We start from the raw sequence: 19,373 nt of genomic DNA, 5'->3' as shown, positions 1-19,373 counted from the left end.
CTCATGTTCTTCTACAAATTTATTCAGAACTTCCTCACTGTAAATAGATTTCTTTCCCCCATGTCCTCCTTCCCATTTGATTATACTTCTGTTATAATAAAACCAGAATAGAAGCATGAAGTGATAAGTGTTAGTTTGAGCCATACATCTGTTTGTGCATGTAGGTCCTCTCGTTTCATATTAAAAGAAAAATGAAGGAGTCCCACATAATGTGTCACAGTAACCTTTTTTTAAATTTTTCTTGTTTTCCTTTTTCTCCCTGTTATGGTCCAGATAAACAAGTGTACATGACGGTGGCAGTGGACCTGGTCGTGACCGAAGTGTTGGAGCCGGTTCGTTTCCTGCTGGAAACTCTGGTCAGGGTCTATCCATCAAACGAACGCTTCTGGTACTTTAGCCGGAAGACCTTCAGCGAGACCTTTTACCTCAAACTCAGACAGGTATTTCCCCTGCAACTGTTAAATCTTAAAGCACCTGTACACATTTTCATCCTTTGCATATATTCATGCATGTTTAAACCAGAGTGTGATTGATTAACCAGAGATGTTTTTAACCTGGTAGATTTTTGGATTCTTTCTTTAATGTCTGGTTTGAAAGGTGATCAACAATATCTTAGTTTCAATCCTAAAGTAGAGTTTGAGTTTATTTAATCCAACACAATTTCTCCAAAGCATTCCCACGCACACCACAGCTTACAATGTTTTCGATAAATGTACAAATGTAATGGAATAAATAACTCGAAGCGGTCGAGTCCTTTTTCACAGCAATATTACTGTCGCTGGTTTGGTTCACGTAAAGTCAAATTCATTAATGCAGCCCATTATCACGTGCGTCTCAAAGGGCTTTATTGCCCACAACAGCGTCAGTTCCCAACCCAGCCCGAGCTTGTCAGAAAGAGGAGGGGGAAGTGGAGCGAGGATGTGTGCAGTGGAGGAGGAGGAGGTCAGTGCAGACAGTTAGGAGGCGTGTTGCTGTGTCAGTGACCAGTCAAATGCTCTACTCAAGAGAACCAAGACACTTGTTTTGTTGTAAGATCAAGTGCGGAAAGATGCAAATATCTTATCAGCGGATTTTCCATTTCTCTTCCTGTTCACAGGCCCGTTTATTCAAAGTTTGGCTTCAGTGTAGCTCAGTACACCGATCCCTGAACTGGAGAATTCGTTGTCGTGAATTTGTCTGTTGTCGTGATCCACAACGTCACACATGTTGATTAGTCCCAGTCGGACCAGCTACAGAGCGCTAGTCGAGTGAATGTGAAGCAGATAAAATGAACGTTCCTCGAGATATCTTCTACATACAGACAGATTTCTGGAATTAGTTGATAGAAAATGTGCAACATCACACGCCCAGAAACATGAGCCCTTTTGAGTTTCCTCACTAGTTGCTTGATTAAAGAATTGCTGAGTGAGAGAGAGTTAAGAATGCACATTCACTTACCTCCCACCAACACAAGGACACCCGTTCTGAACAGTTGGTGCAGGTGCTTAGAAAATACAGTTAAGCCTTAAGCCTCTTCTCCCCTGTTAAAAAGCACATCTCCTGTAGGAGGCCGTGGGGAGCTGGCAAAGCAGTGAAGTGTGGGGAGGCTTTGGATTGTAGAGCTAATAAGAGGCTCTGTCGCATTATTGGCATGTGGGTAATTAACAGCGGCGTCTGACTCATCCGCCTGCTTTCCTCTGTAGTTATCTCCGCAGTAAATGGAAGGGTGTTGGACTGGTGCTGTGGTTCAGAGCAAATTAAAATAATATTGTATTTTTAGTCAAAGATGGCAATCATGTCGTCCTGTTCTCTTATTCGGCCAAAACTGTTATTAGTCATTCGACGAACCAAGAAGTCATTATCTGTGCCAACCTGTGGAAAATGTTTTCTTTGTTTTCTTAATTACCTCCGCCCATGAGGTCATGTTTTAGTCTGCGTTTGTGTATTTGTTAGTTAGCAGGATTATACAAAATCTACTCAACCGATTTCCAGGAAATCTTTGGGAGGCGGGGGGGGCATGACCCAAGGAAGAACCCAGTCAATTTTGGAGAAGTTCCAGGAATTTGTTTTCATTTTTTTAACATGGTGAGATTAGCAAAATTAGCCCTTGCAGAGTTATTTGCTGTCCAAGCTTCCTTCTATTGACCTGCACATAGGAGGTTAAGTTGATTTCTCAGAGAATCATTTTTCTTGATTTTCTGCTTTACCTGGAAACAAACCTGCCTGTCAAGTGCAAGTTGAATTCAAGAGTCCTGTCAGTTTCTACGTCAAGAATGGGGCTGAAGAGAATTCAATATCAAGGATTCAGGAATTCAGGAAAGAGATCAGCCCCCCCCACCAAAAAAATATCCGTAGGTTGTAAACCCTTTAAAATGTAGCTAATCAATGCAAAGGTGGAGCTTCAAATGTGCGTATCTGCGAGTGAACTTTCCTTTTTTAGACGAGCAAAGTTCAAGATGAGCTTGAACTTTAAGTTGATGGGACCAACTGCAGAGAGTCATACCAGAGGTGTTATAAGAGAAATGCCACCTTTGTGAAAGCTTAGGGTTGAAAATAACCTTGAAAGAGAAAAACACTTTGGGATGTTGCAGAGATGCATTAACTGTTAATGCAGTCATAGAATAACATTTTGCCGGGAGAGCTGTTCTTTATATCAGCAAACACGGTTGGATAATAACGTTTTCTTTCTTTTTCTTATTATAAACCACAGTTAATAATTCTGTGTTTGTCTTTGGCCCAATTTTCTGTCACAGTTTTATCAGTGTTAATAATTCATCCCGTAGGGTTAACAATTCACTGGCAGAGGCCATCGCAAAGCAAATGTGTTACCTAAGCCTCCTTGGATTTTCTCTAAAAATAGTCTTGGCTTGATATTCTCTCTCAATTTGTGCTCCCATCACTGACTTGAGTTAGTCATTAGATGCCATGCGAGTGGGCAGATCAATGCCGCTCATTGATCCATTCTACCAGGTGGAGGAGAGAGGCAACAGCACTACAGTAATTGAAAAGACCAGAAATAAACATCAGTAGCTTATGACACCCAAGGTCAAGTCTGCTGGTGTCTTTGTTCTCTTGTGCACTTCGTTAGTCTTTCATGAAGGATTTAATGATGAGATAACACAGCTTTTATTAAGCTTTTATTTTTGTTAAGCAATTTTTATACTCTCGACTTCAAGATAACATCATGGTCTCAGGGGGTAGAGTGAGTCGTCCTCTGACCAGTGGGTCGACGGTTTCAGGAAAAACTACTGAATGGGTTCCAACAAAATTCGTTGGGAGAATGGGACATGGGTCAAGAAAGAACCGACAAACTGCGGGTCCGTGCAACGGGGCTGATCAAGGATCTTTTTCAAGTTCATTTTTTAAATATTTTCTCCAATAGGCAATTATGCATAGATGTTGATAGAAAAAAGGATCTGGAATATTAAGGGGAATGATATCTACGGGTGCGTACAGTTTATTGATTGAGTTTAATGGCATTGTTGGGCCCATGCGGAGGTATGAGCTCCACTGAGTGCCGGAAGCTGACTGTCCTGGACAGATGGGAGTGGAGGCTCTGTTGGTTTGAGGAACTCGGTGCTGGGCCATACCCCTGACGCCTATTTAGTGTCAAACACTTTCACATCTGTCCTGAAACTGAAGGGATCAACAACTTGCAGAAGTAAAAGCATTTTCAAACCTTTATAAGCAACAGAGAACATTAAACCTGTTGATCACTGTTTTGCCTCCACCAAGGAGGTTAGTTAATATATAGTTAGTATTTGGATGGGTTTTTTTTTTGTATTGCTATCGGGGCCAACCTTGCGTTTATATATTTGCATTACAGTTTGTACCTGCTAATATGTAATATGAAGAGCATATTGTCAGGTTTTACATTACCGATCAATGCACTTGAATGTAAGTTTGTAAAATTGTACACTACCAATAATATCAATTATTCTGTGGTCAACATAACAACACGTTCTGTTCGTATAATTGCATCATGAAGGTGGTTGATGAATTTCCTCTTCATCAGGGATCAAAAAGTCTCTCTTTGTGTCCGTGTGTGTGTGTGTGTGTGTGTGTGTGTGTGTGTGTGTGTGTGTGTGTGTGTGTGTGTGTGTGTGTGTGTGTGTGTGTGTGTGTGTGTGTGTGTGTGTGTGTGTGTGTGTGTGTGTGTGTGTGTGTGTGTGTGTGTGTGTGTTTGCAGCAGGCACCAGACCGGGTTGGTCCGAGCGATGCTATGTATGAGGTGGTGAGCCTTCAGAGGGAGGCTGAGAGAAACAATGAAGGAAGAGGACAACTAGCCTCGCCAACTGAGGAAGAGGAGGTTGATGAAGGTACGGGCATCTCTTCCTTTTTTTTGCTTGGTTTGTATCCCTCTTTCTGTTGGTTGAGTTAATGATTCACGATATGTACTAAAAATACCACAGTACATAATCACTAATATGTAAATCTGCTCAATTCTTTAAATCTCTGAAAAGCCATTCAGGCTTTCTCTGTCTCTGTACATCAGTGATAAGATGCCAGAATTCTTCATCAGAAAGCTCTCTCCCCCACATTCACACACAGGCACACACATACAGAGATGCACATTTAAACACACACATGCCACGACGCAACATCATTTGTCTTCCAAATGTTGTTTGATTGAAAAATGCGACCTTGCATTGCTTTGCTCTGTACAAATTCCACTTTGCCTCAATATCAGAGAAAAATGGGACACTTATATGAACCTTCAGAGGCAATGGCAAGAAAATAATTGATTTACTTCTTATAGCCTGTTGAATGGAGCGTTGGCTTTACATTCAATTTATCCCCACCGCCGTTTTTCACTTTCTTTTTCTGGCTGGCATGAACATGTCATTTAAATGAAATGTTCAGATATTCAGTCTGATATAGAGGTTTACCAGCGTGGTTAATTTTGTTTAGGCACATAAACATCGACTACAGATAGAGATGTATGTGCTGTTCTTTAAGAAAGTATTCAGACCCTTTTTTTTTACTCATTTTGTTATTTAGCAGCCTTATACTAAGATTGTTTAAATTCTTTGATTGAGTCATTCATCAATGTATTCTAAATACACAGAGCGGGACCTCCCTATGCGCTCAGGGCCCCGCATCCCCCTCGTATGAAAGGGAATGTCTCTGAGGGCACCTGCTGATAGTTTGCAGGTGATGCATTTAAAGGACTTTAGGAAGCTACGTATGCCAATAGCTTCAGGCAATGTATTTAAGTAACATCTGTAACTGGGTCAAATATCCTGGGCGACACCATTATTATTATTATTATTTTCATAACATAACCTCAAATTCTGCTTAGGGCCCCATTCAAAAAAACATTGAGGTTATTATTAAGATCCTTTTCTGTGACACTTTGAATATAGCTTGTGTGCCTCCCATTTCTCTTGATCATCTTTGAGATGTTTCTACACCGTGATTTGACGCCACCTGTAGTAAAGATTTTAGCATATGGCTGCAACGTTAACAAACTGTGAAAAAAGCCTATGGGTTTGAATACTTTCTGAATGCACTGAACATGCATAATTGAACATGTGGGTTGTGTGTAAGTGAGTGTGGCAAAGCATGTGACAATAGCAGTGGGGATAGATTATGGGGACTGTGTGTTTACACTGTGGTCAGGATTGAGCTGCAGGCACAATCTCTGAGGCTTTGAATCGCTGCTTGTATGATAATGAACACGTGTGTGCTTCAAGTGTGAGTGGCTTTATGTGGAGCCCTGCCCAATCCATGAAGGGGTTTCATGGCTTTTTTTGCACAGTAGCACTACAGTGTCAAACTGCCATCAAATACCCCACACAAATAAATTTACAGCCTGCGTCAGTCAAATAGTTTGAGATCCAAATGCTTTAAAATGTCAATAATATCTAAAACAATAAAAAAAAATGGTGTCAATCTGAGCTGAGCATCATACAGCATAGACTCATGAATAGAATAGGGTCTGATCTTAATGTGTCTAGATTAAGAGACTGAATCCATAAAACGTAACCATGACAAATGAAAGTGACAAACCTGAACAGGGTTGATATTTTCCCATCAGTATCGGCAGCTATGTCCGAGATATGGAGGCGAAACGGCAGCAGTATTAACACCACCAGCCCTTGCTGTTAGACTCCAGTGGGTTCCAAACATGACCCACTAATATAAACAGGGCTGGCGTTTGCACCTGACCACTGGCTTGGGGGTGCAAGTGTCGCAGAATAGACCTGTCTAGGGCTGCACCATATTAGGAAAACGTGCGATAACGTTAAATGTTGCGGTGATCATATGACTTGTGATAAATAAACAAATGCTGAAGTATACAGTGTTCTTCGCTGCTAACATACAGTATATCCCATACAGTGAGTAGCCATATGCACACTGAAAAAGATGGAATGCATTATTTCCATTCCATCAAAAATGGTTTTATTGAAAAAATTCCACCTGGTTAAGGACGCGGGGACCACGGACAGGTCCACAGCCCGAAGGGGAGAGGGCGCACAGCCCGGCCACAGCACCACCAAGTCCAGGGTAGACACCCAGGGAGCCATGCACAGCTCCACTAAGTTACAGTGATCATTTGAAGTCTTTTCATACATGTTTAGACCATAAAGAATTTATGTTTTACAGTTCTTACCGGCTCTGTCAGTAATTTACTGCTCCTCTCCGTGTTTCTATCATTCATGCTGCTCATGCTGTGTATGTGCATGTGGGCACATCCCTGTTTAACTTAGTTTTCACTGTGTAATTTCTTCTCAGCAGCCAAAAATACTTCAAATTCAATCACCCAATTGACCTTAAGATATAAAAAGGAATAATAATTATTCATGAAATGTCCAAAAATATATATATTTGGCTGCATTGTGTGCTTACATGATGCAAAATGCTTCGAACAATGCTCAAACCCAGAGAAATCCCCAATTTTATTCAAAGTAAGGCAAAGATTCATATTGGTTGCCTTTTGATTGCCCATCACTGCTGTAACTTCTGGGGCAAACAAAAAATGATGAAGGAAAAACCCACTTCTAGCCAGGAAGCTGTTTGCTGCATATTGTCAATAAAACCTTAATACATTAACTCTTAATCCGTGAACAAGCTTTGTGTCAGAGCCATGTCAGGTAGATTTCCATCAACAACTCCCATGGTCCCAAACCACTCAATGACTTGATCAGAGTCTTCTGGTATTGTTTTGGTTCAGAGAGCTCTAGCAGTTATAGTTGCATATTGGGTTAGTGTCTAAATATTCAATTGAACAAAATTACGCATGAAATCTTAATCACTGTGCTATTTATTTTATGAATCCAAATACAAAGAAATAGACTTGATTGACAATTTACAAGTTCATTTGTCTCAACTTGTCCTCACAAGATAATAAAAGCCTTCAATTTTTAAAGATGGAAAAAAACAACCTTTATTAAAAATTTGCTTTTTTCAGCTTGAAATGTATTAAAAGGCAAACATCATCTTTCCTCTGTCTAATTGCTGATTTGCCCAAAGTCACAAGTAAACCCTCCAAGGCGCGAGCTGGCGGCTTTCAACTGGCACCGTGGAAGCCATTCTGGGGGCTTTTTCTATAGCGCCCCTCTCCTCCCCCAGAGCTGAAAATTGGAGGCAGTCAGGGCCATGAAGCTGGAGGTCGGCCTCATTGTGTACAGAAATGAATACAACCCCAGTGTAGATGCCACCGCTGCAAGCACACACACACACTCGGACGTGCACACACACACTCGGACGCGCACACACACATTCATTCTATGTGGATGTTTTTTCTTTCCTTCTTGGAAGCTCTGGATGTGGAAAATAGGCCTGAAGCAGAAATCTTCTTTTTTCTTTGCTTTTCCTTTTCACAACATGCTTTGTACTGGTTGCTCATTGTGGTTTTGTTACCCTTTCCTATACACACCTGCACGCACACAAACAAAAACTGTGTTCTTTCTTTATATACATTCACACAGACCATGACATTGCTGTCAACTAAGCGGTAAATGTTAAAAAATATTAAAACATTAGGACATTAAATAGAAATTAAAGATGTTTTTTTTAAACCCACTTTAATTTATATCTTTTTGATGCCAGTAGGGAATTTCTGCTTGCTTTTATTTAGACCGAAGCAATCCACTAGTGGAGAGATCCTATTTGAAAGTAATCCTACAGTGAATGCATAGCCCCTCTCCAGATTAAATGGTAACAGTAATGGTCCTTGTCTTCACTGTTTCTTTCATCACCTGGTAAGTTGGCAGTGGCATTGGACTCACGCGTCCTCGCCACGTGGCCTCAGCCAATCTGAGAACAGAGGCGGCGGCTTTGTGCTGGATCTGAACCATTTGAAAGGGCTCATCAAACATTTATAAAAGACCTGAAAAGCTCCCACTGAGCCTGTGAGGATGTATAGGTGCATCAGTGCATTGAACATGGTTGTATGTTCTAGAAGAAAATGTCTTTAAGTCCTTCTTCAATGTTCGGGTCTTAGAAAAAGGCTTCAGTCGGAGTGAATGATGCCTTTTCACACCTTAGCCTTCGAGGGCTTTTGCTTTCAGTTTTTTTTCTCAGTGAAGCCTCAGTGAAGTTCATCGTCACCGCTGTGGTTTTTCATGTTAATGTCAGTTGGCAGAGAAACTTAAAAGACATCAAATTTGACATGATGAGATAAAAGAATTTCTATACTTCACACACAAGTTCTGGCCATACCTAAGAGCAAGAAAATTACATATCTAGAGTAAAAAAAATGTTCTAAATATCATATAGATTGTAGACAGATTTTCTTTGCCCGTTGTTAATGTTTACATATTCTAAACACAAACGTATTACCCCTGAATTAGTTTACTTTTTTATAAATACGTAGCAATACCTATTCATTTTGCATTTCTTGGCCAAAATTGATATAAATGCTTCTTACGGAGGCTTGATCCTGTAGTGGCCGTAGGTTGGTTTCTGACCCTGTCCTTTGATGCTTTTCTTACCTGATGTCTTTCCCATTTTCACGCTTTCTGTTCTATCAATAAAAGCAAAATGACCTAAAAAAAGGAAAATGCTTGTCAACATCAATTTCTGTTTAAAAACAAAAAAATAACTCAGAAGAGCACATACCTCCGCCAAGGCCCAACTGTTCCCTTAAACTCATAGATATCAGTCCCTTAAGTATGTCCCAATTTCCTTCAATTAGATCCATGAATTATTCTCTGGGAAATTGGGGAAATTGTAAAAAAATGTGCACTTAAATGGAATGGGTTTTACTCTGACCCATACCACATCCTTCCACCAGATTTCATGGTAATCTAATCGGACCAACAAACGCACGCAGATGAAAACATAACCTCCTTGGCAGAGACAATGAAGATCATGGATTATGAGTTAACTCTGGACAAGAAAAAGAAACTGTGTGTAAATCACTTTCAGGTGTCCAGTTTTATCTCTGTGTGTCTCAAAGTGTAACACATTTCAACCTGTTACATACATGTGGTGCTACTGATGTATTATACACATATTATCGGTGTGTGCTGGACATACCTTGTTAAACAGTGTGTGTGTATTTGCTCCAGTGGGCGGTCTTCTGTGTGGGTATCAGTTCATCTCTCCTGCAGCAGAACAGACCAGACAGTCAATTAGTGCCTCTGCATCTAAAACAAGTGGTTCGCTCTCCTGATTGCCTCTTGTCTGCCTCACCAACCACCAGACAGCAGAACAGTAATAATGGAAGGTGTAGGCACTGCACAAGCACTCCTGCCTCCATCGGACTGTGTGGCATCAATCTTAAAGTTTTAAAATGGAAACTATAGATGACCTTCGGCAGAATACCTGAAACATCTTAAGGGCCAAACAACGTGTCCTGCCCGTCTTTGAATTTGTGCTTAAAGCTGTGTTACACTGAAACATGTTTGATGTCTTGTCAACACAGTGTTGGTCTGGGTACGGTTTTTCTCATGTGGACTAATGTGGATGCATTTATGCTCTAAATGTCTGTTAATATGTGTGTGTGTGTGTGTGTGTGTGTTTGTATTTCTTGCAGATAGCGACAGTGAAATCTCTAGTGGGACAGGAGATGTTTCCAAAGACTGTCCTGAGAAAATCCTGGAGTCCTGGGGAGGAATCCTCAACAGATGGTAAGGCTTCAAAAGAAACAGAAAGTCTAAGAAATGTGGACATTGCACACACTAAAAACATTTGGTAAAACAATGAGATAGGGACAGTATTTTCAACCAGTCGTGTTTCCAACTCTACCAAATATATATAGTGGATTTTTGTGAAATGTGTTAAAAAGAAAGCACAAGGCATTTGGAAGATGTTCACCTGTTGTAGAGGCCAAATACAATTCAAGTATAACGTGTCCACACTGAAATTGTTCAATATTATTGATTTGAATTTCAGTAATCTTAGTACAAGGTATTGTACTTAAACATTGCCTCAGAAGACCCATCATATATATGTACCTTGTGAACAAATGACAGCATGAATGTAAACAGAAAATGGAGTGTAAATATACCACACTAGTTATAAATGCAATTACATCAGACATGAATATTAGTCCTTAAGTCTCTTAATCTTGTGCAAAAAGAACTATGACAAGACGAATTAGTGCTGAGAAGTAAATCGGGCCCAATGTCCCACATGCAGACAGTGATTTACAGTTTATTCTTTATCATCCCATTTTGTATGGAAAACCGTTCTGTGCAGATATGACCGTATGTGTTATAAGTTACATACTGTCATCTTTCTATAACTCTATGCATTTACAACAGGCAGCATTAAAACATAGAGCTTTAGGTACAGACGTTCGCATAATTAGATGAATAAAAGATGTCTCTGGCTTCTCATTTGATTCCGCAGCCTGTTTTCCTGCTGTTGCATCAGCACAATGAAGTGAAGTAGTTCATTTGGAAATTGCTTTCATATGGCCTCAACAAATGCATCATGATGAGATTTCAAGCATCATTAAAAAGAGCTGACAGTGTGTTTTCAAAAGCAGCATATTTCCTCATGTGGGAGAATGCTAACAGCATGGCAGCGCTGCGGTTAATAGTCCAGACCAGGGGTTTTCAAAGTGTGAGGCGGGCCTCCCCACAGGGGTCCCGACAGTTTCAGGGGAATCTCATTGAACGAAATTGAGAAAAAAAAATTTGATTAGTTAGTTATTAAAGGAGATCACGTAGAATAGCCTAAATGTGTACAATTTGGTTAAAGACCTTGTTCTGCCATACGGTAGTTTTGAGGACTTTTACAGTTTTTTTCCAGTATCAGGAATGAATAAATGCCTCAGGACAAATCTTTCTTGTACATTTGATTTAGTCTGAAGTTATGTCAAACTAGGGCTGGACAATAACCATCGCAATATAATTTTCAGCAATAGCAATATAACAAAAGCTTTGTCAGAAGGGAGGCACACAATGTTAGAGTTTGAAAACCCCTTGGTCTAAGCCATTGTATTGAATTTTGTACTGTACTCAATAACAATAAACTACTCAACTAGAATGGCCCTCAGTAGAGCACATGCCTCTGCAAAGGCCCAACAGTCCTCTTAGATTCAATCAAGATGCACCAAATTACAGACATCAGTCCCCTTAATATGTCAGATTTTTTTTTTTTATCAAATCCATAAATAATGGAAATAAAGTGAAAATGTCAAAAACACTTTTTCGAATCTCAGCTTTTTAAAGAATCCGAATCCTTGGCAAAATGTAATTTTGTTTTTTCTTCACATCATAATTCTTCCAAGTTTTGTAGAAATCTGTTTTTGCGTAATCCTGCTAACTAACAAACAATCAAATTGACGTGGGTGAATACATAACCTCCTTGCTGGAGGTAATAATGTGCTATTAGTTAGTAGTATTTCTGTCAGTACTTGTTTGGCTATTAAACTCACAACTGCAGTTCGAATTGTAATTTTAGTACATTTTAATGAGGCAGTGAACCTTGAGCTACTATAAAGAAATTAAGTAGTCTGTGATTACACTAGGCAGCTTCCATTGTAATGATGTGTACCGGCGTCGATAAATAACAGGGTGTTCAGTCAGCCCTTCCTACCTGGCCAGAAGAGTGAGGGGAAATTCTGAAGTAATTATAGTTCAGTTAATGACTATGTTGTTCTGAAGATAAATACCATTAATGTCAGTGCAACATGAATACTGTGTGTGAGGTGTGTAACTCTGCACTTCATTGTTCTTTTAGTTGTCACTGTCCAAACGTCACCCAAAGAACACAATACAAACACAATCATCAAAAAAACATTTAAATTAGATTATACAGTAATAGATTACTCCTGTGTTGTGTGTGTGTTTATCAGGCATGGAAACCTGTCCACTCGTCCAAAGGGTTTGTCCCCACTGGTCCGCAGCGGCATTCCTGAGCCGCTCAGAGCTGAAGTCTGGCAGCTGCTGTCCGGTTGCCACGACAACCATGACCTGCTTGAGCATTACCGCATCCTCATCACCAAGGTAAATTTACACGATCAGGGAGGGACACCTGGGACACCACGTCGCATTGACATATTTCTCGTGTTTTTATGTTGACATATGTGAGCTGATATGGGACACGTCTTGAAAACAGTCTCACAGGTTCTACATGTACATGGTTAGTTTTGGTCTAGAAGTTGGTCTTGGCTTGTTTGTCAATGGAGATATTAGCAATTAGTGTTTATACCATGCAGTCGTTAACACTCCCCATGTCTCCCAGGTGTTTTGCTAGTCCTTTGCTGTGTTTTGGTGGAAACCAGAATTATGATATCATGTCACTATGATGAGAATACGTCGGGGAAATATTTGTCCTTATTGTGTCGTAGAGTACCAACATCACTGACACCGGTGTTCATCTGAACTCTGTGTCATGTTGTGACTTTTAAATGCACGTGCTACTGTTTTCTGGACTATAAGAGCTCATGTTGTCTCTTCGGCATCCTGAAGAACTCGCAACCTCTTTGTGCAGCTTAAATTTGTCCTTTGTGGTCAGTTGTGTTGTATAAAATGTTGTCATATGTACAGATGCACCAGCACTGTCTGGATAATAGAAGGATTTGGTTCTGCTGCCGATCAAGGTCACTTTCGTACGGTCTATGTTTACTTCAGCTTTTATTTGGTGTGTGCAGGTGTTGCAAATCATACTTGGTCACAATTCATGAATGTGCACATTTCTGTGTTCTTGTTGCTGTTGTGTGTGCACAACTGGGCAAATTTGAATTAGTTGTACAGTGGATAGCATGATTATGAAAACAATATGTGTTACTGTGATACTTCAGTGATCCTGTAAATGTTATCACTTCCCCAGTTTCTTGTAGTTTTAATCTTTAGAATTTTTTTTTTCTTCTACTAAAGCTAGTAACATTTTTCACCAAAATCACTTAATCTGATCAAGCTGTTGTGTAACAAAGGTCCGTGACCCACCCATGGATTTTTGGTAAGAGATTTGTAAACCAGTGAGTGTGAGAAAGCCACACTGGACCAGAGTGGAGCAGCAGGAGGAGCTGATATAAATACAAAGCATAGATCCTTTATGGAAAATACAATAGTCTTTCTCTTTGCTGCACAGAGATGGGTGAAACTACCCGTCTGGATCAATAACAGAGAGAGGGGATGGATGGAAAAGGGAAAATGGAGAGATGGAAGAATGTGGCCCCATAAATATGAGGTTGTAGTCACTTAGGGAGAATAGGAGAAAAGGAATGTGTGTAAATGTCCAGAGAGCTGGCAGATTCCTCTCTCCTGAGCCACATATTTTTAAGTCGTCTTTCACCTGCTCTCTAAATTACCTTTTTTTCTTTCTCAACAGTTCTATTTCTCTTGTCATATTTATCTGGTAAAGATATTTTTTCATTTGTACTTCACGCCCCATTTCTCTACCCAGCTTCCACTGTCCTTTTTCTTTCTCTTTCCTGTTCTATCCTTCTTTTCCCTCGACCAGTTCCTCACTGGTCTGTTTGATAAACCATCTTTCTTCATAGCTCATTCTTGTTCTTCATCTCTTTCGTACGTGCAGTGTTTTTTTTTATGCCTAGTATCTCTTTGTCTTTCATTCCATAAGACCAAGATTTTGTGTAGTTCCGCTCATTTATTCTCATTCCACTGGCTTGGCCACACCCCCGCAGCCTCTGTCTTACTGGAGTAGTGATGGTATTGATAGGCTGGTGGCGGGGCTATTAATAGCTACACCAAATGAATGGAATTGAGGTAAGAAAGGAGGGAGGGGGCGAGGGGAAGGAGCCAAATGACAGCAATGGCGAGGGTGATGTGGAGCTTAATAATGTCTGTTGTCTGGGCTCAGTGAGGATATTAATGCTGATTGAATTCTAAGTAACTGGACTGTCGCCCTTATGGGGGGGACACTAGTGTCGTTAATCAGCTCTGTGCCTCACCTGCAGTTCTGGACAGGCATTGTGTTAGTGTTGCGCAGCAGATGGGTGTTAAACCATGTCCAGTTTCTGTACTAGAACTACAGTATATTATTGACACAGATGTCTGTTTTATAATGTGCTCAGTAATAGAATTGATATTAATAGTGACTTAAAAAATGGTATTGGCATTGGCTATCATCCAAATTGTTATTTTTAACTCTGGTATCAGTATCAGCCCTGAATTACACAATCCCTTGCTATGGACAAACTTCTTGGACAGGAAGCAAGAAAACATTGCACAGATGAAGATTCAGTATTGTGAAAGAAATGAAGGCACCAGTCACCAACTTTGTTGTCTTGAGTTGCGATGTTATTGTATTTATGCCTGTGCCACTGCTATGAAAACCCATTATGTAAAAACATCACGTGATTACATAGGTTGAACACACATCACACTTTTGCTGTGCGATTTAAATGACCTGCCACCTTCAGTGATTCAGCCTCCAAATCACTGTTTACCATTGAATTCAGACTCAAGTACATGGATGGTTCGTTTTTCATGCGTGATACATTAAAACGAGTCGATGCCTTTTCATAATCCACTTTCCACTTGTACATGTCATATCTCTGAGGCCATAAATCACATTGCAAGTCCCCAAAATGATATTGTCCAGTGTGAGCACTGAGCATTTAGCTGCATGTGGCCCTTGGTCGACAAGCTTGATATCATATATTGCAAGTGTCATGTTCAGTGCTGTTCTGCTCTCATTTACAGTCATCACACACACACACACACACACACACACACACACACACACACACACACACACACACACACACACACACACACACACACACACACACACACACACACCATGGCCTGAGGGCATCTGAGACTCTGTTCTGAGTTCTCTGTTTGGGGTTGGGGTATGGGGGGGGGGGGGTTACAAGTGACATTTGAACAACCTTTTCGTCTCCCTAGAGCTGAACAAGCCCAAGGTGTACTGCCACGCTTGAACCTACAGCTTAAAAAAGCTCAGCCAGCTATTTCTAGGTCCGCCTCTCCAAAGACCAATCTCACACACAGCACAGCCAGCGTGTTAACAGAGGTCAGGATCTCTCCACAGGTACAACGGCTGTAATCAGAAGCTGGAACAGCAGTTTCACAACAGCAGGAATATGAGGACCCTTATACTGTATGAAACTGAAGGTCTTCCAAGGAGATTGTTTTACAAATGGAATTATTATTTTCTTCTTCTTTACCTTTTACCTTGCTTCAAATAATGCCCTGCTCTTTTCTCGCCATCTAAACAAATCTCTACCTGTTAGAGGGTAGCAACTATTCTCGCCAACTATTATTATTCGTTACAATTTGAATTCTTCGGAAGCACCTAATTGAAATGTTATACAAGTAATGTATATCAATATGCAACTGGCTAACTAGACAGAAATGCAATAGGTACAAATATAAAAAAATGTTTGTGAAAGCATCTTTCTATCTTAATCACCGTTATTAATGAGGATCCAACTGTTTTGTTATACCATTACGTTTATTTGGATATTGTGGACGTGCTTAGGCCTCAACCCCAGTGCTATCTCCTGTTGAGACTGTTTTGACTCCAAGTTATATACCTTAAATTCCTTTTTAGCTATAATTATTCTATGTCACTGTCATTTTCCACTTCTTTCCTGACCCTAACCCTAAACCAAACCCCACCCAAGACTCTGCAAGACCCGTTCTTTATGATCTGATCATGTAATGAAATTTAAGCTCAAATAAGACTTTTTCATTTTGATGTTGAGTCATATTGAGACCGTCTGTCAGCTTAGCGATGACATTTAACATCATTCTATAATCAAAGGTAACATCAGTCATGCGGCCGTGCGGGCTGGAATAATGTGACACCCACGCATGATAACCCACATACAGATACATGGAGTACAATGTACATAAGATAGGCTGCCATGGTAACTGCAAAGGTCTATGGACTTCACTCTGCTTGAAGTTGTCTCCATGACAATTCTGTCTCCTTTCGCCTCTGTCGCTCACCATTCTGCCTTAGTTCATTAAGTAAGTTATATCTGGATAATTAGAGCGTGGGTAGGTGGCTAGCTACTGACAAAATCATCCCAAATTTTACCGATTACTTGTGCAAACTTCTGGCAACCTTTGCACTACTGTACAACATGTTTGCAGAGGCAGCTTCGAACTAGATAGTTGTGGAAGTCTATATAGTGAGTTGAAGAGGTGTTGGAAATGCATGTAGAATTTTTTCTTAACTCATTGCTGTAGTGGAAAATATTCTAAATGGAAAAAGGTGAAACTACGTTTTTTTTCTTTTCATTCACTTTTGACCCCATGCATGAATTCCACCCCCCTGGCTGAAAATACAGTATGCATACATGCATAGATACATGTTGTTCACATACATAAACATAACTCCACTGGCTTAGCTGTGTGCCCTACCATACTTCTCCCACTAAGACACACACACTCCCCACTCTTCCATCCTGCTTCTTAGTATCTGACTGGACCAGCTGCACTGCATGGCTTCAACACAGCCAGGGAGCACCACTTCCATTCCCCCCACCTTACAATGTATATGTATTCAGTCCGACCCCCTCCCTTCCTGGCGCTGTGCGTGTCCATAATACAGCCCTGAAGCTTCCATTCACATATCCAGAGCAGGAACCCAGTAGGCACCATAAGAAGGACACACTGCCTTTCTTCCTTAGCTTCACGAATTTCAATATGTGGAAAACAAAAACCAACAGTAATTTAATCTGTTATTTCTGTAGTCTGGTCATTTTGATTTATTAAAACTAAGTAACAGGAGAATGGTAACATTGAGACAGGGTTCGTTTTATTATACTGTTACAAATGTGTAGTGTAGGCAGTTGTCACTTAAAGCCATTTACAACCTTTTCTTATATGGAAATTAACATGCAATGCTAAAGCTGTAATAAAATGATTTTACAAATAAAGGTGTCTGTTATAGCTGTAATTATGCTGCTATATAGTATTGAATACATCCATTATGAATGCATTAGCATAGCCTCCTAGCCACGCTGACACTGATATGACAGCTGGAATTAAGATGATCCACCCTACAGCGTCTTCTTTGGTCACAACACTTCCGTCTCAGTCCTCATACCCACTGTAGCCTCACAGCTACAGTAGTACTCTTCGTCTTCCTCTTCCTCACTGCAGAGCTGCACCAGCGTGAAGCTCCTAATACAATTCAAGTGCAGGAATTAATACCTTCAACAATGTGTTGCATTAATTTTAGCACCATTATAGAAGTGATGCAAATTATTTGCAGCAACAACTACCTTAATACTACTAAGGTTTGGAAACATTTAGCATAATCAGCAAAATACTGTAGTACTGCATACATTGAGAACTAACAGGCTGTTAACAAATTAAGTATGTATGTCTATCTATGAGAAAAGTATTGCCTTTGTGTTAATGGTGATAAAATGCAAAATTCAACCTTGACCAGCATTTTATACAATGTCATTTATTCAGAAAACATCTTTTTGTCAGTCTCGATTTTCATCAACAAAAACACAATTTCATGTAAAAGTGCAAAGGCTTTTTTTTTTTATAGGAGCTACAGAATAATGAATATATATATCACAACCTGATCGGTCAGAAAGGTCTTCACCGCCATGTGGTGTAAGATTAAATGAAGATGATGAATGGTGATTTCTGTCAGCAGCCTGCCTTTGACCTTTAGCTCACTCTTTAGCCCTTTTACCATTCAATTGCAGCGATCCCCGTGTATGCAGGATTCATGGTGACATTGTGCTGGAGGTGAAAATGGCCGAGAGATTTTTCTGTTAAGGGTGTTCAACATAAATTGATGTCATGTGATAACAGTAGCTGTGCACAACATGCTAAGCGCTAGTTCCTATCTTAATGTTTGACCTTTTCCCCCTCCCACTGTGTCTGCTTCATATAAGATCACTGTTATATTGACAAGTAATAGATTGTGCCAACTACTTACTGCCAGAAACAATAATCACAACTGGATGCTTTTTCATTTCTTATTTATGCGACAGATTTAGAGCTGCCTTACACAACCTCCTATCGCTACAACAGAACTCAGAAGTGACTGCAAAATTTGATCTTCAAAAACCAAAGATGGCATTTCAGTAAAGTGCACACCATACTGACTCTTTTTCCAAGCCCGCTGCATGGCTGTGGTGCTTTATACTCCGGGATACCAAAGAGCCGAGAGTCAGTCTGGCAGCAGTCTCGCTTTCGCTGGATTCAATACTTCAATCGTCATATTATTTAAATGGGAACTGCGCTAAAGGCAAACACGACTGATGTTGTCAATGCTTTAGATTCTTGTTCAGTGCCTTCAACCTGGGAACTGAATCAAGACAAAGTTTGGCCGACGGTTGCTAAACATAAATACTGGCTTCTGCCTGCTAAGCAGGTTTAGTATTGGTTCATTGACGTTGCTTGCTGAATGTTGGAATCCAGGCTGTTAACCAGTGCTAATCTGCTGCACCAACCACATATCCCTCCGTGGTCCAGCCCCCAGACTCATAAACGAGAGGGTTGTTAGTAAGCAGAGTACAGAAGTCACTACATTTATATTTCACAATTTAAAAGATGTGTTAGTTGCAATCTGTCGCAGATTAGTAAAATCAGGTGCTGTTGAAATCAGTGGAGATAAAACTCATGATTATTGGGGCACAAACTGCATAGTACAGGTATAGGACTATTTGCCATCACAATACATGCCTGTACTCCAATTCAATATCATTGCAGTTAAACAATAAATCTGTCACTATGACACACATTATACAGAACATTGAGCAATTGCTCAGTTTATGGAAGCATAACAAAATGTTGCATCAGTATCCAGTGTTATCAAGAAACTCATGTGTGATGGGTCATAATTCATTTTGCCGCAACTGAGTAGACAACAGTTGCATCTGTATCCTCAGACTTAATGGTTTTGTCGAAATTATGGCTACAGACCAAAACAAAAGAAGGCAAAGGAAAACAGAGCTCAACTGATGTTAATAAAACACAACAGGAAAAGATGAAAAGCATTGAAGGTCTGCAGGTCCCTCTCCA

General features: G+C 40.2%; 1 protein-coding gene across 4 annotated transcripts in view; it reads left to right on the top strand.

The window, feature by feature from the left end:
• rabgap1l (RAB GTPase activating protein 1-like) overlaps positions 1 to 19,373 on the top strand; it is a 100,086-nt gene that overhangs the window by 13,749 nt on the left and 66,964 nt on the right. For all 4 annotated transcript variants that reach the window (XM_034583767.1, XM_034583765.1, XM_034583766.1 and 1 more), the window contains exons 10-13: positions 274 to 440; positions 4,169 to 4,298; positions 9,965 to 10,058; positions 12,236 to 12,386. In XM_034583767.1, the coding sequence (XP_034439658.1) occupies positions 274 to 440; positions 4,169 to 4,298; positions 9,965 to 10,058; positions 12,236 to 12,386 (542 nt within the window). The remainder of the gene's footprint in view (positions 1 to 273; positions 441 to 4,168; positions 4,299 to 9,964; positions 10,059 to 12,235; positions 12,387 to 19,373) is intronic.

The sequence above is a fragment of the Hippoglossus hippoglossus genome, chromosome 4, assembly GCF_009819705.1.
Source record: "Hippoglossus hippoglossus isolate fHipHip1 chromosome 4, fHipHip1.pri, whole genome shotgun sequence".
Lineage (NCBI taxonomy): Eukaryota > Metazoa > Chordata > Actinopteri > Pleuronectiformes > Pleuronectidae > Hippoglossus > Hippoglossus hippoglossus.
This window is presented reverse-complemented; position numbering and strand designations above follow the sequence as displayed.